This window comes from Saimiri boliviensis, chromosome 7 (genome assembly GCF_048565385.1).
Source record: "Saimiri boliviensis isolate mSaiBol1 chromosome 7, mSaiBol1.pri, whole genome shotgun sequence".
NCBI classification, from domain to species: domain Eukaryota; kingdom Metazoa; phylum Chordata; class Mammalia; order Primates; family Cebidae; genus Saimiri; species Saimiri boliviensis.
The window spans coordinates 4083234-4109364 of record NC_133455.1 but is presented as its reverse complement, the minus strand read 5'-3'; the positions used below and the strand labels follow the sequence as shown (position 1 = coordinate 4109364).

Below are 26131 nucleotides of genomic sequence, written 5' to 3'. Positions count from 1 at the left end.
TCGGAAACCACCTCTGGCCCAATGCCAGCCAAAAGCTATTTATTAGAAGAAGAGGAGCACTCACTAAGAGAATTCCTGGGCAGGCTGGCAAGCCAGCTTGGATTTAGGCAGAACCAGGGCATTCCAGAGGCCAGGGTGTCGTGTCAAGAAACCCTTCCTTCAGGGCTTCACACCTGAGAAAACGAGCCACACCCATGCCTCAGTCTCTGTCATTCTCTTCGAGGACGGGGTCCAGGAAGAGGGCCCTGGATTGTCCCAGCTTGGGTCCCAGCCCACTCTTTTGTGAGCCTGGAACAGGACAGGCTGGAGGTGCTTCCGCAAAGGGCAGGCCAGGCAGGGCGTGTCTGTGTGGACTTCTGCGCTGGCCGTTTCTGGATGCAGCCAGGAGGCAGTTGCTGCAGCAGCTTGCCTTGAATATCATCCCTCTGCTTTTAAATTTGCATTTTCTACTCTACCAGCACTTTATAAAATAGTAGAGTAGCCGGATGCAGTGGCTCATGTGTTCGAGACCAGCCTGGCCAACATGGTGAAATCCCATCTCTACTAAAAACAGAAAATTCGCTGGAGGTGGTGGCACACACCTGTAATCCAAGCTACTCAGAAGGCTGAGGCAAGGGAATCGCTTGAAACCAGGAGGCAGAGGTTGCAGTGAGCCAGGACCGTGCCATTGCACTCCAGCCCAGGTGACAGAGTGAGACTCTGTCTCAAAAAAAAAAAAAAAAAAAAAAAGTAGTAGAGTAGATGTTCTTAGATTGCCTAAAATGTTGCTGAGGCTGCATATGTTTTATTTATATTTATTTATGTATTTATTCGTAGAGACGGGATCCCACTATGTTTCTCAGGCTGGCCTAGAACTTCTAGCCTCAAGCAATCCTCCCACCTTAGCCTCCCAAGTCACTGGGACTGCAGGCTCATGCCACCATGCCTAGCACTGTTTTAGTTTTTAGATGCCATACACATGTTTATTTTTGTGGTAATTCTTAGCAAGAACTTTTTTAAAAAGATGGGTCATAGTTCCGCATGAAATCATTCAATGCTGACTGCTGGCAAGACTCACCTAGACCACAACCACACAGCTATGTAGTAGCGTGATTACACGCATGCCATAGACTCTGCATCCAGCTACCTGGGTGCACATGACTTAGCTGCTCCATCCCTCAGTGTCCCCAGCTGTAAAATGGGGATGACTAAGCTAATACAACCTGCCTCACAGTTTGCAGTGGGGATTTGATGAGTGAACACTTGGACAGCTCCTAGAATGGAGCCTGGTTCCTGGGCAGCCTCCTGTGAATGTTAAAGAAAATATCTTTTCATGCTGATGTTTCCTTTCTGCTCTGACATGCTGAGCCACTGTTTTAGCTGCAGGATGGTTTGAGTGCGGCTTTGGTTTTCTATTAAAGCTTCTTTGATCTCTTAGTTCAACCATTTCAGCGAAGCATATGGTCTCTGCTTGCGGGGCATTGTGAGTGGATGCATTTTCTGGTGCTCTTTGATAAGGAGTCTGGTATGAACATTTGGTCTGAGCATGGCAGCTTAATGATTTTCCACTATAACTTCTTATGTCAACGATTACTTCCCTTAAGCCTGGGAGTTGAAACAATATATTTTGCTAGAAAATAAATAAGCTTGGAAGGAGGAAATGAGAATTTTCATTGTGGCTTGCGATGCTTTTGCCTTTTAAAATTTCATAACATGCGCTTTCTTTAAATAAAAAGATCCACCCTCCTTTTTTTCTTTATCTTTCACTCTGTTCCACTTGGCCTCACTAAGAGATTTGAAAGTAAACTGATGTGGAAGGTAAATCCAGGAAAATTAAATGCACTTTTTAGTTTCAATTTGACAGTTGCTGCTATGCCTTCAGTTAAGTTTTAAAGTGTTTTTGTAGGTCTTGTAAAATTTGATTTTTTTCCTTGATAAATGATTTTTTCCTAAATATTTATTATGAGAGCAGTGGCATGCTAATAAAACTAAAAACGAGAAATTTCTAACTAAAAATACTCATAAAATGTGATTTTGAAAATTAATATGTAGAGCCCAAAAAAGACTTTCATTGAACTGTGTGCTTTTTCATGATAAGATGGTAGGATTATAGGGTAATTCAGCTGTTTAGGATAATTTGAGCAAAAGGCATCAGAAATGGGAAGTGGAAAGGTACAGTTAGCTGGAAATCATTCCTTTTGCAGAGAGCACAGAACTGTACGCAGGGCCCCATGCCTGGCCTTGCAGGGGACGTGGAGATGAGTTGGAAAGAGAAGGTGGGCAAGCATCAGAGGAGGGTGGTCCCTCGAGCAGGTGTTACGATAGCCTGGGGTGGGGATGTTCCTTCTGGACAGGATGATCAGAAAGTGTCTCAGAGAGGGGGGCACTGCCTGCATCTCAAAGGATGGTTCTGGGGACAGAGGATGACATTCCTGGTGAAGAGAATGCAGGGACACAGATAGACAATGCTACGGGTTGGCTGTATCCCCACTCAAATCTCATCTTGGATTGCAATCCCATAATCTCCACGTGTCACAGGAGGGACCCAGTGGGAGGTCATTTAATCATGGGGGTGATCACCCTCATGCTGTTCTTGTGATAGTGAGTTAGTTCTAGAGATCTGATGGTTTTATAAGGGATGTCCCCGCTTCACACGGCACTCCTTCCTGCTGCTGTGTGAAGAAGGGTGTTTGCTTCCCCTCCACTATGATTGTAACTTTCCTGAGGCCTCCTCAGCCCACTGGAACTGTGAGTCAATTAAGCCTCTTTCCTCTATAAATTATTCAATCTTGGATATGTCTTTATTAACAGTGTGAGAACAGACACGGATGGGGTGAAGTGGATAAATTAATAAGTAGATAGGCTTTCCATAATCTGCATAAGTTTACGAGCTGTGTTTGATGAAATACTTGAACAGAAAGCAGAGAGACAGCAGAGCATAATTTTACAAATCCAGCCCCTGGCAGCCAGAATGTGAATACTGGCTCTGCCGCTTTCTAGCTGTGAGAGCCTGGTTGACTTGTAGAACCTCTCTGAGCTCCAGTGTCTTCATGTGGAAAAGGCGGGTATTGATAACCAGGTTGTTGGTATCAGTCAGCTGATGCACGTAAAGGACTTAGCGCATGTCCTTACTGCACAGAGTACATGGCCGAGAAGAATTAACTATTAATAGCAACAACAGCAATAAACAAAAAAAATGTGTACAGCTGTGAATTTTACTCTTGAAATAGATTTCTAGGAGTAATTTTAAATTTTCTTATGCATCCAAATTTGCAGAAGGCTAACAGCAAATTTTCAGTGACGTAATGACCTCAGGGATGTCAACAAGCTTCACGTTACCGATCCTTTGGGTTAAATCTCAGGCTTTCTGGTCATCTGAAGCATCCAAGGTTTAATATGCACACCTGAAACATCTCCTTGCCAGGAGAAATGGAAACAAAGTTTCTAGAAAGCAGCATTATTTCAGGTAGTGTTATAAACTGTTGAGATATCATCATATTCTGTAAACCAGCCTGGTTTGTAATTCATAATGCCTACTGGTAAAGTGTAAATGAGAATAGAAATTGAATACACCTTCACTCCGCGCTCATCAGGAGAAGCAGCTGGGAAGAAGCTGCAGGCTTGGCATGAGCAAAATGTGTTTATACCCTCTGCTTGTAGCTTTGAAGGAATGTTTAGAATTCTTGCATAATTTTAGGAATTTTTTCAGTACTTTAAAATTATATTCATTGTTGATAACACCAGGAGAGGCAAGGGTTTTGGTTGTTTTGTCAAAGAAGACTTTATCTATGTAGATAACTGCATACCGCAGCTTTGTCCGGAGTGGGCTTGGGCAGGTGAAACAGCACCCTAGGAAGGTCCTCTCAGCACCTCGATAAGCAAACTTACCTGAGGCCAGGTCGTTGCACAAGACAGTCATGTCATGGCGACGTTTCTGGTGGTCAGGAGTGTGGCTACTGCCTCTGGGAACCCAGGAGTTCCTGAGGCAATCAGGGAGCTTCTCTACCTCCCAGTTCTGGAGTGTTCAGAAGTCTGGTAGTGTCACTTAATGTCAAATGTGTAAGTAATTTGAAAAGTACACATTTGAGCCTGGGTGCGATGGCTAATGCCTGTAATCCCAGCACTTTGAGAGGCCAAGGTGGGCAGACAACTTAAGGTCAGGAGTTGAAGACCAGCCTGGCCAATAAGGTGAAACTCCATCTCTACTGCTTAAAAAAAAAAAAAAAAAAAGTACACATTTGAGATGAAGCTCGGCCAGGCACAGTGGCTCATGCTTGTAATCTCAGCACTTTGGGAGGCCAAGGCAGGAAGATCACTTGAGCCCAGGAGTTCAAGACCAGCCTGGGCCACATAGTGAGACCCTGTATTAAAAGAACTACCAGAGACTGGGTAATTATTATAAAGAAAACAGGTTTAATTGGCTCAAGCTCCTCAGGCTGTACAAGAAGCAAGCCAGAAATGCAGTCGTAGCCGAAGGGGAAGGGGAAGTAAGCATGTCTTACCTGTCTGGGTGAGGAGGAAGAGCTGGAGGGGGAGGGGCCACACCCCTTCAGCCAGCCAGCCCTCCTGAGAGCTCTACCCTGACACAGCACTGGGCGCCTGGCTCTGAACTGTTAGAAACCACCCCCAGGGGCCAGTCGCCTCCTGCCAGGCCTCACTGCCAACACTGGTGATTTGGATGGGGACACAGACCCAAACCAAGTCAGACCCCACTTCCAATACGTGTATCTTATATATGTACACATATATTGTAGGTATATATGTACGTGTGTATATATATATATACATACATGTGCATATATGTGCACATATACAGAAATTACATATTACAGATTATACACATATATGTCAGATTAAGCGCATAGACTGTTTTGTATTGGTGATGCCATCTGTAGCTCTCATTGTTATTCTAGCATTTTCCTCATAAGACTTTGACATTAGGCTTTGTTCTTCTGCAACAGGTATAGCAGTCACTGTGTCCCAGGCACCGTTCTAACTAAGCCTGTCATGTCGTCTAAGTCATTTACTCCTCCGAGCAATCCCAAGGTGCTCGAGTTCCCATTGGACAGATGAGGAAACTGACGGGCAGAGTGGTCCACCAAGGTGCGTGAGGCTAGTTTGGTGCCTGGGGGGGCTTGACCCTGGCCCTCCGTGCCCAGAGTCCCCTCAGTCTGGTGCCTCCACACATCCACTATGATGGATCCACTTTTTTTTTTTTCATTCATGCCATAGTGTTTATTTATATCTTAAAATAACAAGTCTACTTGTACACATTGATTTCACAGCATCAGTAAATTTATGTACTTGGAGATTTGTTTCTGGGTTATAATTCTTTCTTTGCATCTCATGACCGTTTCGGGTATTCAAAGAATCTTCTGTCTGCAATGAACAGGCAGAAGTAATAACAATATCTCTAAATCCCTGAGGTGTGATTTGAAATAGTACTGTGGATTCCTTCTGGCTGGGTAACTTGTACAATTGTTGCCAACCTTTGCTTTCGGTCCCAATGAAAGATTAAAAACTTGTGGCCTGTCTTTGAGGAGCGATACATTTGAACACATTGCCATTACTTTTTGCTTGAATCCAACAAGCCTGGGATTAGTCTTCAGGGATGCAATGGACTTCACATGCTGCGAAATTCACCATTTTAGAGTGTACCACCCAGTGGGTTTTAGACTATTCACAAAGTTATACAACCATCACACCTATCTCATTCCTGACCAACATGGATACCCTCTATCCATTTAGCGATCACTTCCCATTTCCCCCTCACCCCAGTAGCTCCTAGTTAGATCCCAAGCAACCCCCAGGTAACCGCTGGTCTACTTTCTGTCTCTATGATTTGCCTGCTCTGGCCATTTCCTATAAACGGAATCGTGCACTCTGGGGTATTTCCTGTCCGGTGTAATTCACGTGGCGTGGTGTTTTCAAAGCTCACCCCTGCTGTAGCCTCAGTCAGCATGTCCTCGTCATGGCTGAGTGGCACTCATTTGTGGGGATGGGCACGTCATGTTTACTCATTCATCAGCTGCTGAACAGGTGCTTGCCTTTCACACTGTTTCTAGGAAGTCATCCTGTTAAAGATATTTTTATATGGTCAGACCCTTGGTCACAGATTTACGAAGGATTCTAACCTATTCTGCCTGAACGTTTTTATGACAAAATCCTTCTGCATCATTTAAGCAAAACGTTCACTGCAATGTTGGGCTGTTGTCAGATTGTCCTCTTTCTGGAAACGACTCTGTCTCAAGACCTTAAGTTGGCTGAAGGGTTCTCACTCGCCACACCCAGGTGTAACCTTATAGGCTCCTAACCAGAGCCTATATGTATTCTTTGAAACATTCTCTCTCTTCTCTCTCTCTCTTTTTGAGACAGAGTCTCTCTCTGTCACCCAGGCTGGAGCGCAATGGCGCAATCTCAGCTCACTGCAACCTCCGCCTCCCGGGTTCAAGTGATTCTTCCACTTCAGCTTCCCTAGCAGCTGTGGTTACAGGTGTGTGCCACCATGCCCAGCTATTTTTTGTATTTTTAGTAGAGACAGGCTTTCACCATGTTTGTTGGCCAGGCTGGTCTCGAACTCCTGGTCAGGTGATCCACCCTCCTTGCGTGTCCGGAAGTGCTGGGATTACAGGCGTGAGCCACTGTGCCTGCTCTCTCTCTGTTTTGTTTTTTTACTATTATTGTTTTTATTATTTAATAGCTGGATTCATAGTACCATTTCCTACTTATTTTTTTTCCCACTCTGAATTGTTGAGTCTGGCTCTGCTACCATTAGTTGTAATTCCCTGGAGACTTAGCCTCATCTCAGGCTTTTGCTAACAATTATCTTTATTTATTTATTTTTTGGACTGCTTTAAGATCATTTATTAGAACACAGTCTTTCAGAAGCCATTGAGGCATCGGGCAGCAGAAAGGGAGCTGGGATGGAGCCGGCCCTGTGAGGGACCAAGGGCAGAGTGACAGTCACAGTTAGGAAATTTCATTCGATCCCGCTGAAGACTCCTGTACGCCTGATAACCTAATGATAATCTGGAAGTTCGGTAGCTCGCAACATTTTTAGGAAGCACATAAGATTAGCATTCAAATCAGGCATTATAGAAAGTTTCATAAAGAAAGAAGTGTTTACTATAAGTCTTTTTAAAAGCCTTGGTTCATCTTGAAAGATCGATGAATTTTTAAATCAGAATAAAAGGAACGTAAAATTCCCCCACCCCCCCAAATACATAAGAACCACTTACTGGCACTCGTATTTTAAGTACCTGGGAAAAAAAAACAGAACAGATTTTTAAAGGGAATTAGTAACAGCTTGTACGAGGGCTTGTTTCATTTGATTTGGCACCAAGTACAGCCAGTGCTCGACTTACGACCACGATTGGTTCCGACAGACTGGCCGTAACACTATTTTGGCTGTAAGTCGAGTAGGCTATATGTACAGTATTTCTTTCTTTATCTTTCAAAATCGTCGACACAGTCGAGTGTGATAACTGTCCTATGCCCAGCTGGGCAACGTTTGCGCTGCCAGATGCGGAGCAGTCATGGCTAGCGATTGTGGTGGTAAAATGGAATGGTCATAAGTTGCATAGGTCGTAAGTCGATCAATACCTGTAAAGCCAGAGCGCACACGCCGTGGAAGACATCGTAACGGCATTCCTCCACCTCTCGAGTGCCCGCCCCTCCTACCGGACCACACAGCACACCAGCAGCCATCCTTGTTGCCCCACGAAGGAATTACCTTAGAGTCCAATTTTTAAATGGCTGCTCAGGTGACAACAATCGAGTTCTTTCTCCTTAAAATAAGGTGGCTGGCAGTGAATGCTAATGGGTATCGATTTCTTTGATCAGAAACAAAGGACTCCTTCAGGAAACTCAATTTCCTGGTCCTTGTTAACCTGTCATGTAAATTCTCTTTATTGGCACACCTGTTTACACATTATGATCGATTGCTGTTTATGCCAAGAGAGCATTTCCCAGGCATGCCTCGTCTATTCACCACTGACAAAGTATGCTGACTTTATTTACCTAGTGCCACGGGTTTTCTCTTTTTCCCTTTATTTTATTTTATTTTTTTAGCGGGGGGTGGGACTGTAAGTTGTTATTTATCATGGCAGATCGTACCTTTGGATCAAAAAGAGAAACCAGCAAGTAGATCCTAAAACACATTTCTTAACCGGAGTCACATCTAAAAACATATAGACTTTAATTACACTTTGCTGAAAATTCATTCAACTTTGGTGCTTGTCCAAGGACTTACAATGTCAATTTCTGACATAAATCATAACCCTCAGTACATATCTATTTTCAAAGGAAACAAGTCATCTTAAAGTAATATTTTTCTATATATTGATATGTTTTTATAGCAAATTGAAAATTCTGAGTCAACTGAAAGTACGCTTAACAACAAAATAAATACAGCATATATGGCTAGCATATACATTTCTTAGTGTAAAGGCAGCCGTGAATTTGTGTCTTACAACAAATCTGTAAATCCAGTTGCTTACTTTCTGGAATTGTACATAGTGTCTCACCATGTCTTTGTTCCACCACAATGCTGGAAATGTCTTTTTTGCCATCAATCTATGCAAAAATTCCTGATCACATATTTTCCCCAAATGACATGTAACTTTTTAAAACTTTTCCAGAAAAATATGGAAACTTTATCAACCACTTATTAACTGAGCAAAAAGATGACTACCAAATGCTCTTTTAATTTTGCTCTAATAGATGTTTTAAAAGTTCAGACATCGCTGATATTTTTGAGGATAACTGCATGAAACACACGAGATGATTCCAAAGGATGAATCTTAGTATCTGACTCATTTAGCACATCCTTAGTATCCAGAATAAAATCAGAAGAAGTAAAAGTAATGTAATTTTCAAAGAATTCGTACATACTGGAAGTCTTAGGAAAAGTAGCTTCTAAATGCAAGGACTGGGAGGTTTGCCCATCTATTGCCCACCTTTTTTTTTTCTTTTTTTTGAGACAGTCTTGCTCTGTCACCCAGGCTGGAGTGCAATGGTGCAATCTCAGCTCACTGCAACCTCCACCTCCTGAGTTCAAGAAATTCTGCTGCCTCAGCCTCCCAAGTAGCTAGGATTATAGCCGCATACCACCACATTCGGCTAATTTTTGTATTTTTAGTAGAGGTAGGGTTTCACCATGTTGGCCAGGCTGGTCTCGAACCCCTGACGTCCTGATCCACCCGCCTCAGCCTCCCAAAGTGCTGGGATTACAGGCGTAAGCCATGTGTCTGGCCTGCCTAACTATTGTTAGTTACACACATTTCTCCTCATGGAGTAACAGAAGCTTTCTGGCTTGTTTGTGGAACTTTAGTTTGTAAGAAAGCATGTAAATAGGGCCAAATCTTGTGAGTTTCTGTTCCGGAGAATGTTTCCAACACACTTTTGTTCTGATAATATTTCAGAACTGGCTTTGTTTGGGCTTCAGAGCCTTCGGTCTGTTGATAACCGTCTCTGGCTTACCATCCTCATGCTGAATGAGAGGCTCCACAGTCAGATAATCAGTGCCCACACTTTTGAGAGGGCTGAATTCAATGCTGTAGACTCGGCCACTGGGGGATGTGTCCAGCGAGCAGTAAGGCCTCATTTAATGACCTCAAAGCGTACATGCAGGTTAATCACTGTGACGATCTGAGAAGCTCTATCTAGGGCTTCTGCCTGTGGAATTGTCCTTGGAAAACCATCCAAAATCCAGCTACACTGCGTGGGATTTTTCGGCTCATGAAGAGCCTGCTGAGTCATGAATCACCCGGGATGAGCGAGCCTTGGTCAGTGGAAGCCTTGGCTGACGCAGCGGTTTCTGTATCACATAGCCTGTTGTCCCGAGCAGGTCCCCGCTGAAGAGGTGCTTCAGCTCCAAGTGTCAGGTGATGTGCGACCACGTGGTGCCTCTTCCCGAGCCCGGGGCCCCGACAGTCACCGTGGGCAGCAACGGATGCCCCCAGGGCCACAGACCGAGGCCGGCGCTTCGGCTGGCAGCGCTGCCAGCAGGTGGCAATCGCGAACATTGATCTTTGTCTCTTTCCAGGTCGATCCAGTGTTTACAAGGGAAGTGAAAGCCAAAGTGAAAAGGTAAGAGCTGGAGGAGACCAGACATGCTGCAGAACAGGAAACCTGGGTGTCCCCTGAGTTACCTTAACTCGCGTTTGTCCAGTCCCAGGCACTGTTCCAAGCAGTTTACAGGTGTTTCCTCCTCCATCCTCCCAGCCAGCCTGTGGCATCCTAGGCACTATCATTTGCCCAGGGAGATGCCAATAAAACCCACTTTGTGATTATAATTAGTAACTGATCACATTGGCCAAATGGAGCGATTTAAACTCTCAAGCAGGCGTCCCCAAACTGCGGCCCCCTGAGGCCATTGATCCGGCCCCCTGCCGCACTTCAGGAAGGGGCACCTCTTTCCTTGGTGGTCAGTGAGAGGAGCACAGTATGTGGCGGCCCTCCGACGGTCTGAGGGACAGTGAACTGGCCCCCTGTGTAAAAAGTTTGCGGACGCCTGCTCTCAAGGGTTTGGAAGAATGGAGGAATACCACCCTTTGTCACCGCCTGCCTGCAGAGCGATGTGTTGGTGTGTTGGTTATGAGCTGTATTTGTCTGCCAGGAACAGCACAGGCTTGAACAGAGTGAGCTTTCACTGCTCACATCAACGCGTCTGAGGGGGGTCAGTCGAGGAGCAAAACGGAAGCTTCCCTGAGACTTTGGGGATCTGGCTTTTGTCTCTGTCCGGCCTTCCTTTGCCCGTGGCTCCCGTCCTGAAGGTGACATCGTGGCTCCGGAGCTGCGTCCTCGGTCTGCGTTTTAAGTGGGGTGACGGGAATGAGCAGAGCCAGAAAGACATGGGTCTCATTCGGGTCAGTCCCCTGTAAAGTGGTGTCCCCACAGCCCCTCAGGATTCCGGCCAGATTGCATCGGCCATGCCAACCGCGCAGGGCACTGACGAGGACGGGTTTTTCCCATCTACAATCAGGGACCTTTAGATCGTTCCCAGTGCAGATGCATGTGCGTCAAAGTATCACCCGCTCAGGGAAGGGACACGTGGCAGGGCCGTGAGAGTGGTGGCCAGTGGTGGGGACGAGGAAGATCAAAGAAAGGCACAGATTTCCATTACATGGTGAAAAAAATAGAACAAGGCAAAATGTCTGTGACAAAATAGCTGTCAGTGCTGTGTGCTGGGGACAGGGCTTTTGTTACATTATCATCTCTATTTACTATTTCTAGTTCCATTTTTTATTTTTTATTTTTTATTTTTTTTGAGACCAAGTTTTGCTCTGTTGCCCAGGCTGGGGTGCAGTGTCTTGGTTTTGGCTCACTGCAACCTCCACCTCCTGGATTCAAGCAATTCTCCTGCCCCAGCCTCCTGAGTATCTGGGATTGCGGACGAGTGCCACCACGCCCGGCTAATTTTTTTGTATTTTTAGTAGAGACGGGGTTTTACCATGTTGGTCAGGCTGGTCTCGAACTCCTGACCCTGTGATCCACCTGCCTTGGCCTCCTAAAGTGCTGGAATTACAGGTGTGAGCCACCGCACCCGGCCTATTTCTATCATTTCTATTCTTGTTGTTTCATTAGTATTTTTTTAAAATTGTTTGAAAAAAGGTTGAATTATTAGAAAAACGTTTTCTAAATCAAAAGAGAGAAAATAGTAGAAACCTTATCTCTGACTCTTGTAGTCCTTGAAAAAAGGTTGAATTATTAGAAAAACGTTTTCTAAATCAAACAGAGAAAATGGCAGAAACCTTATCCCTGACTCTTGTAGTCCTTGAGAGCAGGTGTCTTTGCTGAGCGTATTGAAAACAAGAACAGACACATTAAACAGCTCCCTCCCTACTTGTCAGGGACATGAGCGGCGAGCGTTTCTACCCCAGTATCGCTCTCCTGGTGCTTGCTTGTTGATCTGGAGTGTTTCACCCAGATTGTCATGGCTCCTCCTCCCAGCTGCTGCCCATGAGCCTCCTGGGATTAGAGCCACCCCCTGCTTCGTGTTTTCTCAGGGCCTCTGGGGTACGGCTGATCGGCGAGATGCCTCAAGGAGATCTGCACGCCGTGGTGAAGAACTGCTTCGCGGTGGTGAACAGCTCTGTCTCTGAAGGCATGTCGGCTGCAATTTTGGAGGTAATTATGTAACTTGAGTACTGAAAGTGGGCGTATGAAATTGTCCATCACTCCCTTTCTTATTTATGGAGGTGACGTCTTTGTCAATAACATTCTGCATTTCTGAAAGCTAGAAGAGCCAAGCAGCATGCCCGTTGGAGTTCAAAAGTACGTTTGAAGTTCTATCTGGAAGTTTCATTTAGCACTGCCATTTCTCCTTGCTAGCTACGAGGACAGTAAAACTGGGATGGCATTGCCTCTCTGACCCTCTAACTCTCTCTGACAGGAAGGCAGCTAAGGTTACAGAAGATTGGGACAGGAAACAGGATGAAGGTGTTTCTGCAGGAAGCCTCCTTTTACTTGATCTTTTATCTTTCTTTTCGTATGTTCTGTAATTCCAGAGTTTAAGGGAAAAGAAAGGACTGGACTTCCCAGGTGGCAGGAGACGGAAGCAGGGTAGCCATCAGAGATGACAGGGTGGCATGGGGGCCAGGGTGGATGTAACCTCTTCATCCAGCAGTCAGCTCCATCAAATTGCTCCGTCTTTTTTGACAAAATGTGTCTATCCCAGCAGCACTCTGCAGTCCACCACCAGAGTATGTGTGTTTGCAGGACCGAGTCTGGAGTGGGAGGCGGTGCTCTCGAAACGCGGGCAGGCTCTGGCTGGGCTGCCCTCTTCTGTAAAAGGTCCTGGCAACCTCACATCCCCTTTGCAATGGGACCACCTACAACATCTCTTCTCCCCCTTGAGACTCTTTTGACGTGGGGCATCTCACCATTATCTCTGCTGCTTGAATTTAGGTCCCCAAGAGCAGGCGTCCCCAAACTACAACCCGCGGGCCGCATCCGGCCCCCCGCCGCACTTCAGGAAGGGGCATCTCTTTCATTGGTGGTCAGTGAGAGGAGCACAGTATGTGGCGGCCCTCCAACGGTCTGAGGGACAGTGAACTGGCCCCCTGTGTAAGAAGTCTGGGGACGCCTGCTCAAGAGAATCACCAGCACGTGTCTAACAGAAGAAGACATGCCTTCTCTTGTTTTGCTGTGGCTTCATTGCCTCCAGGGCTCCCGAAGAATGAGCCCAGAAAAGGGCAGGCGCGGCTTGCTCAGGCCAACGCCAGCCTTTGGCACCGGCGTTTCCTCACGTGATTAAAGCAGCAGGTACCACGTGCGTGGTGCCCGCGGTGGGCCTCAGTACACGCTCTGCATATCACGGGCATGGTGTGAGCATGTGTCAGGCACATGGGAAAGCCTGTTCTCCTGTGAAAAGGAAAACATTTGGCCACTGCTTCCCGAGACCTTTTATCCAGGTTTCACGTGTTCTTTCTGAATACCTGGACTTCTTATTTCAGTGTCTACTTAGATTAATGCTGTTACTTTATCATAAGTCTTTGGAATGTCCATGATTCCCCTTAGGTACCAGTTGAATGTACAGAACTTACTGACAAAAGTTAAGGTCTGCAAACCTTAGGGGTCCAGAGAGAACATGGTAAATAAAGTAAGAAAAAAAATCCTCTCCCTACATTTAAGAAATGAATGACATTGTGTGCATAATATTTTCCCTTAATGTGACATCATTTCAAACCAAAAAACACAGAGGGAGATGATAGACGCTAGACGTCCGTGCCCAGGAATCTGCCGTTAGGTGCTTTCAGAACACGGAGTGTGCGTTTGTGACACGAGCATCCTCAGCCAGATGTCAGCACCTCAGCTCACGGGTTGCCATTAGTATTAATCTTCATTGTCCTTTCAAATCGGCTCCACCCGCAGTCCTCGGGGCAGTACATTTTATTCGCCGTGTTAACGTGAAAAGTGTATATGCTTATGGCACCAGTATTTAAGCTACTGCTGAAGTGCTCCTTTGTAGGTAAATATACATTTTTTTGACTTCTTAAGGTAGAGTGGAGTTCGGCAGTGGTTTTGTAACCAGCACGCACAGCATTTCACTGCGGATGAATCGCTGTCAAACCTCATTTACTTCCCAGCAAAGGCAGCTGTTAGCAATTCTGCCTGCCTTAAAATGTTGATGTTGTGTTCCTTTTGAAAACTCACAAAATAACCTTTGGGCGAAGGGTTTTGAATGAAACTGATTTTAGAGGAGTGGTAAGGGTACATTTCATTAGAATCAATTCAGATAGCCCAAGTGTTTAATCATGGAATAAGTGCCTATCACTTTTGAAGGAAGTGATCTTTTGACCTTTCAGAATTAACTGTATTTTCACATGGAAGCACATAAAAGTCCCATTTGCAGAAACACATTTCTTACCGATGAACTCCAAAATTCAAACTTTGGCTGGATGTGTGGGCAGCGGGGTGAACACTTCTATAGCTCAGCAATTGTTTCCAGTTTTGAGCTTTCCTATGGATTGAATCCTGCAGAGAATTACATTAAAACTATATAAATAATAATTTGCTTATCCCTGCCTTCCTGGTTAGCCTCTTTTCTCAGCCCTAGAACACACACGCGCGTGCGCATACAGACACAGAGGCACACACACATGCACACACATGCACCCACAGATGCAGGCACACACATGCACCCACTGATGCATGCACACACAGGCAGTGCACACATACACACACGCACACACATGTGCATACACACGCACACACATGTGCATACACACGCACACACTATGCGCGCACACACACGCTCTGCCTGAGAGAGAAGCCCATCTTCTAAAGCAGAGAGGAGCGCCTGCAGGAAGCAGATGGTTCTTGGCCTCTTGGCTTCCAAACTCCAGCCCCAGTGATTGAAGCAGGATGTGAGCACATTTAAAGGCAGCTGCGACTCTGTGTCACTTGACCCTCGACTCGTTTGCAAGCATGTGTGCGGACACGGCCGTGTGCTGCCTTTCCTACCGTGAAAAGCAAAGGGGCTTTCGCGTTTTCATCATGAGGAAGATGCTGCCGGCATGTATGTGGGATGGGCAGCTGGGCAGCTGTAGGGAGTTGACGTGTTGTCCCAGGTGGCGGAATACAGCTAGTTCCGAAAGGTCACTTCCTTCCAAAGTGACAGGCACTTATTCCATGATTGAACACTTTGGCTATCTGAATTGATTCTAGTCAGTTCATTACATCAGAGTTGTACCCAAAATGCCATTGGCCACCATTGAGAATCACCATAACCCCAGTGATGTCAGATCCAAATCTGCTGTGGGCATGTCCAGCCCGGCTCCATTGCCACAAGACAAGCAATGCTGGTTTGACTTGACAGATGCTCAGAAAAGACCATTAAAATGCAAGCCAGCCTCTCTGCAGGAAACTCTAGACATAGCGGTTTCCAGTCACAGGTGTGCATCAGAATTACCTTGAAGCTTAAAACACCATAAATACAGGTGACGGTGCGCACCCCTCACAGCTGGGGCCTCACTTGTTTTGCGGTGGGGCCTGGCTGCTGAGTTTCTTAGGACTGTTGTGCAGGGAGGAATGGAGGCAGAGTAAACTTTATAAGCTCTGCTGAAAATGGTGTGCTAGCCACAAAGCCTTTTACAAAGAGTCTCCTATGAAGTTTCCATCTGCCTGATAAGTGCTTGGAGAGGTCATCTGGGGAAAATAAGAAATCAAGTGAGTTCTCGTAGGAACAGAGAGCAGAAAGGTGGGGAGCTGAGGCTGGGGGCTCGGGGCGTGGGGAGATGTTGGAGAAGGACCTCAGCTCTCAGGAGAAATAAGTTCAAGAGATCTGTATTGCAGGCCATGGAGACTACAGTTAACAACAATAGATTTATCCTTGAAAATTGCTAAGAGTAGATCTCAACTGTTCTCACCACAAAAAACAAGTATGACATAACATGTGTGTTAATTAGCTAGATTTAGCCATTCCACAGGGCGGATGTGTGTCAAAACATCATGTTGTGGCCGGGCGCAGTGGCTCACGCCTGTCATCCCAGCACTTTGGGAGGCCGAGGTGGGTGGATCACCTGAGGTCGGGAGTTCGAGACCAGCCTAGCCAACATGGTGAAACCCTGTCTCTACTTAAGATACAAAAATTAGCTGGGTGTGGTGGCGGGTGCCTGTAATGCCAGCTATTCGGGAGGCTGAGGCAGGAGCGTTGTCGGAACCTGGTAGGAGTGAGGTTGGAGTGAGCTGAGGTCGCACAGCTGCACTCCAGCCCAGGTGACAGAGTGAAACTCCATCTCAAAAAAAAAAAAAAAAAAAAAATCATGTTGTACGCTGTAAATGTAGACGATTTTTACTTGCCAGTTAATTTCTTTTTTTAATCAAGTGAGTTCAAACACAAAGAGGTGTCAGGTGCATCTTGGACCCTGACATTTCACTCGTCTTAGTCCCAGAGTGGGGTCCCTGACACTGGCTCTGAACAGGTCTCCTCTGAGGCCTATGAGTCACGCACCACGGTGCTCCTCCCTCTGGACTCTGGACTCACAGAGGCGTTCTGAGGATGAGCGCGCTCACCTGTGCGCGCCGCCTGCCCAGGCACCACCCGTCTTCCTACTGGTGAGGCCCAGCTGCACACCATTGCCATTTTCCAGGAGCTCCTCTCTCTGCAAGGCATGTTCTTTGTTAAAGGCACATCATGTTGGTTTCTCGAGAGGTGACTTCAGAACTCGTTTTCTGTAAATGTGCTACCCTCAGATTCCAGTGAACTCTCTTCTTCCTCTGTTCGTTTCACAGCGTCCTGAGTGGGTTATGTTGCGTCCTTTCCGTTGAACTGTGGTTTTCCTTGGAGGCAGAGCCGGGCCCTCTGCAGTGTTGAATCCTCCTGGTGCTCCCCTTGCATTGCGGACCATCAGATGGGATGAGTGTGCTCATGCCTCTGCCATTCAGCAGAAATGTGTAGAGTGCCCGGCCTGCCAGGCCCTGGAGATGCTGCAGCAGGCAGACGCTAAAGGGCCTTGGTTGCATGGAACCCGTGTCGGAACCCGGGTCCTTATGAGGGACGGAAAGAGGACTGGCAGACGGGCAGGAAGCAGGCAAACGGAAGAGTGAACAGAGAGCTTTAGGACGTAGTGTGTGCTGAAGACGAAATGCAGCAGCTCGATGTGACAGCAGATGGCTGGGATGTGCTCAGAGCAGGCTCCGTGGGCTGAACTGTGACCCCTCCCCAAATGCCTGTGTTGAAGTCCTCAGAAAGGGAATGTACCAGAGATAGAGGTGATCAAATTAGAATGAAGTCCCTGTGGAGAGCGAGGAGGGTATGGGGGTGGCTAATCCAATATGACAGGTGTCATTATCAGAAAGGGAAAGTTTTTTTTTTTTTTGAGATGAAAGTTTTTTTTTTTTTTTTTGAGGGCAGTGGCACATTCTTGGCTCACTGCAGCTTCCACCTCCCTGGTTCAAGTGGCTCTTGTGCCTCAGCCTCCCGAGTAGCTGGGACCACAGGGGTGCACCACCATGCACAGCTAATTTTGTTTGAATTTTTAGTAGAGGCAGGGTTTCACCATGTTGGCCTGGCTGGTCTTGAGCTCCTGGCCTCAAGTGATCCTCCCACCTCGGCCTCCCAAAGTGCTGGGATTACAGGCATGAGCCGCCGCCCCTGGCTGATATTGAGCATCTTTTCATATGCTTATTGCCCTATTTATATCTTCTCTGAAGAAGAAGTATCGAGTCACAACCCTTGCCCACTTTTTCATTGTGTTCTCCTCTTATTGCTGAGTTGTCAGAGTTCTTTTTGTGTTATAGATACAAGCCTCCCGTCAGCCTGTCAGATACGTATTTTCTAAATATTTCCTCCCGTTCTGCAGATTGTCTTTTCACGTTCTTAATGGTTTCCAGTGAAGTTCAAAGTGTTTGATTTTAATTTATTTTTATCATTTTATTTTATTTTATTTTTTGTAGAAACAGGAGCTCACAATATTGCCTAGGCTGGCCTCAAGCAATGTTCTGCCTCAGCCTCCCAAAATTCGGGGATTATAGGCATGAACCGCTGCGCCCAGCTCCAAGTTTTTAGCTCTGATGAAGTCCAGCCTTCTTGTTGCTTGTGTTTTTTATGCCGTGTCTAAGAAGGCTTTCTCTAACCCCCAATCTTAAAGACTTAACTCCTGTATTTCCTTCTAAGAATAGTATGGTTTTAATTCTTACATTATGTCTTGATCCATTTTGAGTGAGTTTTGTATGTGTGGAGTGAGGAGGGGCCCAGATTCCAAATTCCTTCCTTCTTTGGCATATGCATACTAACGATGACTAATACAGCTTTTTTTTTTTTTCACCCCGAAACAGAGTCTCACTTTTGTTGCCCAGGCTGGAGTGCAGTGGTCCAGCCTAGACTCACTACAACATCCACCTCCTGGGTTCAAGGGATTCTTGTACCTCAGCCTCCCAAGTAGCTGGGATTACAGGTGTGCACCACCATGCCCGGCTAACTTTTGTATTTTTAGTAGATACGGGGTTTCACCATGTTGGCCAGGCTAGTCTCGAACTCCTGACCTCAGGTGAGCTGCCCACCTTAGCCTCCCAAAGTGCTGGGATTACAAGCGGGAGCCACCGCACCCAGCCTAACATAGCTTTAATATGATTTTAATTTACTTTACCTTGAGGTCCAGTTCTAAGGTCACCTGCTTTTTAGTAGGGATTTGTGGGTTTAGAGTGTGTTCTCAAGACCTGGGATGGGTCACTGTGCTCTGTAAAACTCACTGAGTCAGGTAGGGAGCCATCTGCTGCCATGATGTCATTCACAGTGACAGCAATGCCCAGAGACAGATCGAAACTCTGCAGTATTAAGCCATTTAATCTGGACAAGCACGGTGGCTCGCACCTGCAATTCCAACCGTTTGGGAGGCCATGGTGGACAGATTGCTCGATCCCAGGCGTTTCAGATGACCCCATCACTACAAAAAACTTTTAAAAACATTAGCTGAGCATGGTGGCATGTGCCTGCGGTCCCGCTGCTGGAGAGGCTGAGGTGGGAGCAGTGCGTGAGCACAGCAGGCGGAGGTCGCAGTGAGCCGAGATTGAGCCACGGCTCTCCAGCCTGCAGAGCGAGACCCAGTCTCCCCCTCTCCAAAAAACATTACTTAATCTTCCCTACTACCCTTATGAAGGAGATTTTATTGTCTCTATTTTACCTCAGGGGAAACAGTCAAACAGCTGGGGGAGGTTGAGATGTTTACCCAAGATCCTACGACCAGTACCGAATGGAACCAGGATCCACGCCCAGGCAGGGCAGCTTCAGGGCTTCCCTTACAAATGCTATCATGTATTTACTTTTAAAAAGTGTAAAATCTGTAGAACAGGGAGAGCAGTGCGGTGAATACCTGTGTCCCCTTCACCCACGTTCATCTTCCTGCTTCCTCTCCTCCTCGCCTGTCGCTCTTCATACTCGGAACTCTCTCTCTCTTTCTCCTGCCAAATCACCGGAAAGGAGGTGGTTGATAACGACACTGCTAATATTTCTCTCTGCAACTTTGCAGAGCAGGTGTCTTCTCCTGCACCTGACAAGACAGGACCGTGATTGAGAAAACTCAGTGTCAGTCCCATGACACCACTGGATGTGCGCTCCAGACTTCATTCCCTCGGTGTCATATCCTTTTTTCATGCAGGATCCACACAGCATGCATTGCGTTTGGCTTTGTGTCCCTTTAGTGTACTCCAGCCCAGCTCCCCGGAGCTCTTCATGACATTGTGCCCTCCGAAGGGTCTGGTCAGTTGTCCCAGAGAACACGGCAACGATGGAGTTGCCTGATGCATTCCTTGGGGTTGGATTTACATCCACTTCCAGCTGGGACGCCACACAGGTGTGTACTTCCCGGCACGTCACACGGGAAAGGCATCGGCTCTTCTGCCTGTTGCTGACAGATGCCTCCATCGTGAAGGCTCATCCTTTGTGATTGATAAATCACCCATGGCGTGGTGCTTTGGGACATGGGGACACAGACGCTCCTCAGCTTATGACGGGGCCGCATCCCAGTAAACCCATCACAAGTTGAAAATACGGTGAGTTCAAAATGCGTTTAACATCAGAGCTCAACCTAGTTGACCTTAAGTATGCTCAGAAAACCTGCATTTGCCTGCTGTGGGGCAAAACCGTCTAACCTGTTTTATGCTAAAGTGTTGAATATCTCATGGAAGATGTTATGATTGGATACTGCACTGAAAGTGAAGAAACAGAATGGTTGTATGGTTGCTGAAATACGTTTTTTACTGAATGTGTATGGCTTTTGCACCACCATGAAGTCACAAAATCCTAAGTGGAATCATTGTAAGCCGGAGACCATCTGTTTCCTGTTTCCTGATGACCTTTTACTTAACGGATTTGATCAGGCTCCAGTAGGATCCACTATTGATCCCCGGTCCTTGTCTGAGTCAGTTATTACACGGGGGGTTACAAAGTGATGATTTTCTAATTCTGCTCTTCTGTCTACACTTACTGTAGAAGAATCTACGAGCAGATTCTTCTGGAGCGAAGAGCTTTCCCCTTTTCTTCCTCCGACTTTTCCTCCTCCTCCTCCTCTTTCCTTTTATTTCCCTCTCATCACTAAGGAATCAGGTATTCTTGAAATTTCGTGTGTTACAACCTGTTACAGTCATTATTCTTTTTTGAAGTTGCAAAATCCTCCCGCCGTGGTCAGTGGGAGTCCCTTGAAACTGGCTTCTGTTTCCTTTTGACCTGACATCATTAAACTTTGAGCACTGTAGTAAGCCTGTGAAATGCCTCCTTCCTGGGCAGGGGAGGCCAGGGCTGTGCACTGTGCACCGGGCCATCTTCTAGTGGCCCAGCTGCCAGTTGTCACCAGGCTGTGGGGTGTCAGGTGCTGCTCCCCAGACCTTCGGAAATGGAAACTTGGCTGCGTGAATAATCGAAATGAGAAATCGTGTTCCTCTTCCTTTTGTCAGCCTGCCAGAGGGCTGAGTTTGGTTTTTGTAGTGTTCACTCTCGCTTGTCTGTGCTGGAAGAGAATGGCCCTTCAGGGAGAGTGCGGATGGTGATTAACAACGCATACGCCATGCGGTTGGTGATGAGGTGTCCAGTGAGCATTCGGAGAGGGGAGGGGGGCTCTTCGTGGCCTTTGTGGCACTGCCATAATTATGTTAGACGAACAATGACAGTACATAGTGTTTCAGAACCGTGCTAAGTAATTAAAATTCAGTTGTATTCTAAAAATGTGCTTTTGAGATCGGGATCTCATTTGGGCGAGGTGTATTTTTTCGTGTGAGGTGCCAGAGGTGCAATTAACCCAAGTTATTCCGCCTTCCGCGGCTCACCCTGCCGCAGAGGCTCTTGAGCTGACTGCTTCCACCCCTTTCCGCGTGTCTCCTGCAGGCGATGGATTTAGAAGTTCCGGTGTTGGCCAGAAACATCCCCGGGAATGCTGCCGTGGTGAAGCATGAAGTCACAGGGCTACTGTTTTCCACTCCTCAGGTAAAGAGAAGTTCTTCCCCTTCATTCACTGACGTTTTCTGAATAGTTTTCCTCTGTGTTTGCTGGAGAGAGTCTTGGTGTAGCGCCCAGCATTCCCGCCCTAGCAGGAGCCCTGCAGAGAGCTTGCTGTCTTCTGTTACCACCCCGCAGCTGCCTGGGTGTGCCACTAGCTGAAAACTAGGGACAGGATTGTTGATTTCTATTCCTGCTTCTGCCACCAAGTTGCGTATGGGGCTGGGCCAGATGCGTTACCTCAGGTGTTTGGATTTCTGATTTCCAAAATGGGCACTCTCAGACACAACCTTGTATTTATAGAACGTCTGCTGCTTTCAGAGGACGGCTGCCTGTGTGATCACTTTCATACCTTGAAACAAACGCACAAGATATGCAGGGTTCCTGCGTAAATATAGAAACGTGTGTACATCAGGAAATAGAGGAAAGGGCCATGTACCTGTCAGTCGGCCCAGCTGGCTGCCTGGTGACTTCTGGGGCACACATGTGTGCCACCACCTCCCCGGAGCATGGAATGGTGTTGCCCCATGTGAGGGCCACAGATGGTGCTGGGATTCGCCCTCCGGGGTTTGCCTGCATCGGACACCCAGAGTGCCTCCTGCAGAGGGCGACCTGGCCGAGTCTCCACGCTGCACTTTCTCTTCTGGATAAGTGGAGCCCATCGTAACACCTGCCTCTTGGAGTCATGACATGCACTGAACGCGCTGATGGCAGAGCCTAGTGATGTGCACGACACATGCTCAGAGCTCAGTGAACACCAGATACTATCAAAACAGAAGGTGTTGGCTGCGTGCAGTGGCTGATGCCTGTAATCCCAGCACTTTGGGAGACTGAGGCAGGAGGATCACTTGAGGTCAGGAGTTTGAGACCAGCCTGGCCAACATGGTAAAACACTATCTGTACTAAAAATACAAAAAAAAAAAAAAAAAAAAAAAAAAAAAAAAAAAAAAAAGGCTGGGTGTGGTGCATGCCTGTAATTCCAGCTATTCAGGAGGCAGAGGCAGGAGAATCACTTGAACCCAGGAGATGGAGGTTATAGTGAGCTGAGATCATGCCACTGGACTGTGTCTGGGCAACAGAGTGATATTCTGTCTCAAAAAAAAAAAAAAGAAGAAGAAGAAAAAGGGAGTGCATTGTCCCTGTATATGCCTCTTGTTAGGCAGTAGTAAATAAAAATCTTTTTTTTTTTTTGAGACAGGATCTCACTGTGTAGTCCAGGCCTCAGTGCAGGGGTGTGATCATGGTCACTACAGCCTTGACCTCCTGAGCTCAAGCAGTCCTTCCACCTCAGCCTCCCACGTAGTTGGGACTACAGGCATGCACCACCATGCCTAGCTCTAAATTTTATTTATTTTTTGTAGAGACAGAATCATGCTTTTTTTTTGCCCAGGCTGGTCTCGAACTCCTGGCCTCAAGTGGCCTCCTGAAGTACTGGCTTATAGGCATGAGCACCACGTTCAGCAAAAATTAGCTTCTTTAAAAAAAGTTAGGTTCTACTCATTACCATCTTTATTAAAGCACATGTGATATTCCGAAATTCAGAAAGTTATGCTTAAAAACTAAAAACTCAAATATTTGAATATTAAGATTTCCTGCAGCTGATGTTTAATTCAAGACCCCTTTCCCTTTCTGTAGTGTGATGATGTGTCATGCTTTTCACTGTCTGTTTCTCACAGAGTTGTAAACAAATTCCAGCATAAACAGGATGAAAGCCAGCTTCATCGGGCTGGGGGTAGTGAGGGCGGTGGCAGGAGGGTTGGGGGAGAGACTGCAAGTTGCAAGGTATCAGCAAGTCCTGAATGAATGCATTGACCATCCCGGGAAGCAGAGGGAAAGAGCAAAGGTGGGACCCAGGAGTTTATCTATTATTCTCTGCAAAAGGCATAGGTAGTGGGCCAGGCACGGTGGCTCACGCCTGTAATCCCAGCACTTTGGGAGGCCAAGGCAGGCGGATCACGAGGTCAGGAGTTCGAGACCAGCCTGGCCAACATGGTGACACCTCATCTCTACTAAAAATACAAAAATTAGCCGAGTCTGGTGGCAGACACCTGTAATCCCAGCTACTTGGGAGGCTGAGGCAGGAAAATTGCTTGAAACCGGAAGGTGGAGGTTACAGTGAGCTGAGATTGCGCCACTGCACTCCAGCCTGGGCGACAGAGTGAGACTCCCATCTCAAAAAAAAAAAAAAAAAAAAAAAAAAAAAAAAAAAACGCTTAGCTAATAGCATTAAAGGCTTCCCTTTTGATAGTAATACCTAAAAGCCCAAATAACATCAGGATAGGAAGAGTATTCAGTAGTTACTTGTTGATTCTCCAAACAAAGGCTTATTGCTTTTCTACCAAATTCTGTATCTCTCAGAATCAACTCCAGCCAAGCTTCATGTCAGGGAACATTATCCCCACTCTGGAAAAGTGTTCAGTTTTTTGTTTTTGTTTTTGTTTTTGTTTTTGTTTTTTTCCTGTCTCCCAAAAGGCAACGTGTATTTACTTTATAGCTCAATTTCAGAGCACCAAAGAAAGCACTCCAACTTTATCAGTGAACGTCTGAGTAGCAGTCCCTTCTAAGTGGCTATATTAGGCCGAACAGAAGAATGAAAGCGGTTTGGCTCTCCTGATTCCATACAGTCTCTTGTAAGATACTCCTTTTAATGTTTGCGAATCACTATCCTGCCTCTGCTGTATTCAGGTCATTTCTGCTAGTTACCAGCTTCCTCTGAACCAGCAGACACAACTCTGCAGCACTCACTGAGTCTAGCTGCAGACTTATTTTGACTCCAGCACTTTCGTGTTATTTTACAAAGGATGTCTAAAAAAAAAACAGAACTCTTCAGGTTTTACGTTGGGGGAGGCTGCAATTCTTAGCACATGTTGAAAAAGGATGCTAGACGTGGATGTCGCACCTGGTTGGGTTAGGGTTTTCTTTCCAGTCTCCTTCTGACTTTACCTAGCACAGGGTAGGAGCTGTTGCTTTAAAAACAACATGCATTTTGAATAAGTCTGGGACTCTGCTTCTAACAGTCTGGACTAAGAAACTCAGAAGAAAGGAACCACTAGTGGGTTGCCAGGGTTGGCAAGATTAAAAATATGGGGCTGGGCACAGTGGCTCATGCCTGTAATCCCAGCACTTTGGGAAGCCGAGGTGGATGGATCACCAGAGGTTAGGAGTTTGAGACCAGCCTGGCCAACATGACAAAACCCTGTCTCTATTAAAAATACAAAAATTAGCCAGGCATGGTGGCAGGTGTCTGTAATCCTGGCTACTTGGGAGGCTAAGACAGGAGAATCGCTTGAACCCGGGAGATGGAGGTTACCTAGGAGGTGGAGTGAGGCAAGTGGCTGAGATCACGCCAGTGCGCTCCAGCCTGGGTGACAGAGCTGGGTGTCTCAAAAAAATGAAACATGTATTCCAGTAGGGATTGGAACCAGCATTCCATTTTTTAAGGAGGAATATCCTTGTCAGAGCATCGACCTTGTAAAGTTCAGAAAGTTCTGTATCTGTATGGTGTATATATTACCATATACACTATTCAAATCAATGCTAAATGTGCAGTTAGGAGTTCTGCTTTCATTTTTATTTTCTGACTGAGAATGTAAAGAAACCCGATACGAAAAGGTGAAGTTCAGCCTGTTAGATTGTATGCTTAATACCCCAGCTACCTATTTTTCAAAACAGAAAACTGATTTTACATCCAGTAAAAGATATAGGTGACTGTTAAAGGCACTCATTCTTTTCATTTTGTGAATCTTTTATAAACCAGTATTCGTCAGGGTCCCCCAGAGAAACAGAACCAATAGGAGATAGACAGAAACGTGAGATTTATTATGACAGCTGGCTAACATGATCATGGAAGCCAGGAAGTTCCGTCTTCTGTTGTCTGTGAGCTGGAGACGCAGGAAAGCCAGTGATGAAAGCAATTCATTCTGAGGCTAAAGGCTCAAGAATCAGGGATGTGTACCCAAAAGAAGGGAGGTCACTATCTGGAAGAGACACCTGCACCCCGTGTTTATCAAAGCACCATTCCCAATAGCCAAGGTATGGAACCATCCTAAGTGTCTATCAGTAGATGAATGTGTAAGGAAAATGTGGTATTATACCCAGCGGAGTACTATTCAGCCATAAAAAAGAAGGAGCTGTGTTATTTACGGTAACATGGCTGGAACTGGACGTCATTATATTAAGTGAAATAAGCTAGGCACAGAAAGATGAATATCACACGTTCTTCGAGTCTGAAGGGCAGAGACTCAGGAGCTGGCATGTCTCTGTGCAGGAGAAGATGGATGTCCCAGCTCAAGAAGCCGGAAAATTCCCCTTCCTCTGCCTTTTCATCGTGTTTGTATTGGATGGTGCTGGCCCAGGTTGCTGAGGGTGCATCTTCTCTCCTCGGTTCACAGATTCAGATGCTAATCTCTTCCTGAAACAGCCTCGCACACATATCCAGAAATAAGGTGTCACCAGCTCTCTGGCCATCCCTTAGCCCAGGCACACTGACACATAAAATCAACCATCATGGAAACTAATCCAATGAAAGGAACGGAAATGTGACCTTTCTTTTTGAAACCGTAACGTACACTCTGTGAGTCAGGCGGCTTTTCTGGTAACTAGAGCTCTGTCCCCCTCCTCCCTTCCCGGCACTGGTGTCCCATGGCGGCCCCATGTCTGTGCTCCAGTGAGGGGTTGCACACATCACGCCTTCCAGGGTGGAGTGAGCGGCCACGTATG

The 26131-nt window shown here is 46.4% G+C and overlaps 1 protein-coding gene and 1 pseudogene across 9 annotated transcripts in view; one reads left to right on the top strand and one right to left on the bottom strand.

The window, feature by feature from the left end:
* The window catches only part of GLT1D1 (glycosyltransferase 1 domain containing 1), a 158774-nt gene that overhangs the window by 79467 nt on the left and 53176 nt on the right, over window positions 1-26131 (top strand). For 8 of the 9 annotated variants that reach the window (XM_074402031.1, XM_074402028.1, XM_003937097.4 and 5 more), the window contains 3 exons: window positions 10025-10068; window positions 11988-12108; window positions 21302-21400. In XM_074402031.1, the coding sequence (XP_074258132.1) occupies window positions 10025-10068; window positions 11988-12108; window positions 21302-21400 (264 nt within the window). The remainder of the gene's footprint in view (window positions 1-10024; window positions 10069-11987; window positions 12109-21301; window positions 21401-26131) is intronic. The other variant, XM_074402030.1, reaches the window with a different exon arrangement.
* Window positions 9267-9738, bottom strand: LOC104652789 (GTP:AMP phosphotransferase AK3, mitochondrial pseudogene; annotated as a pseudogene).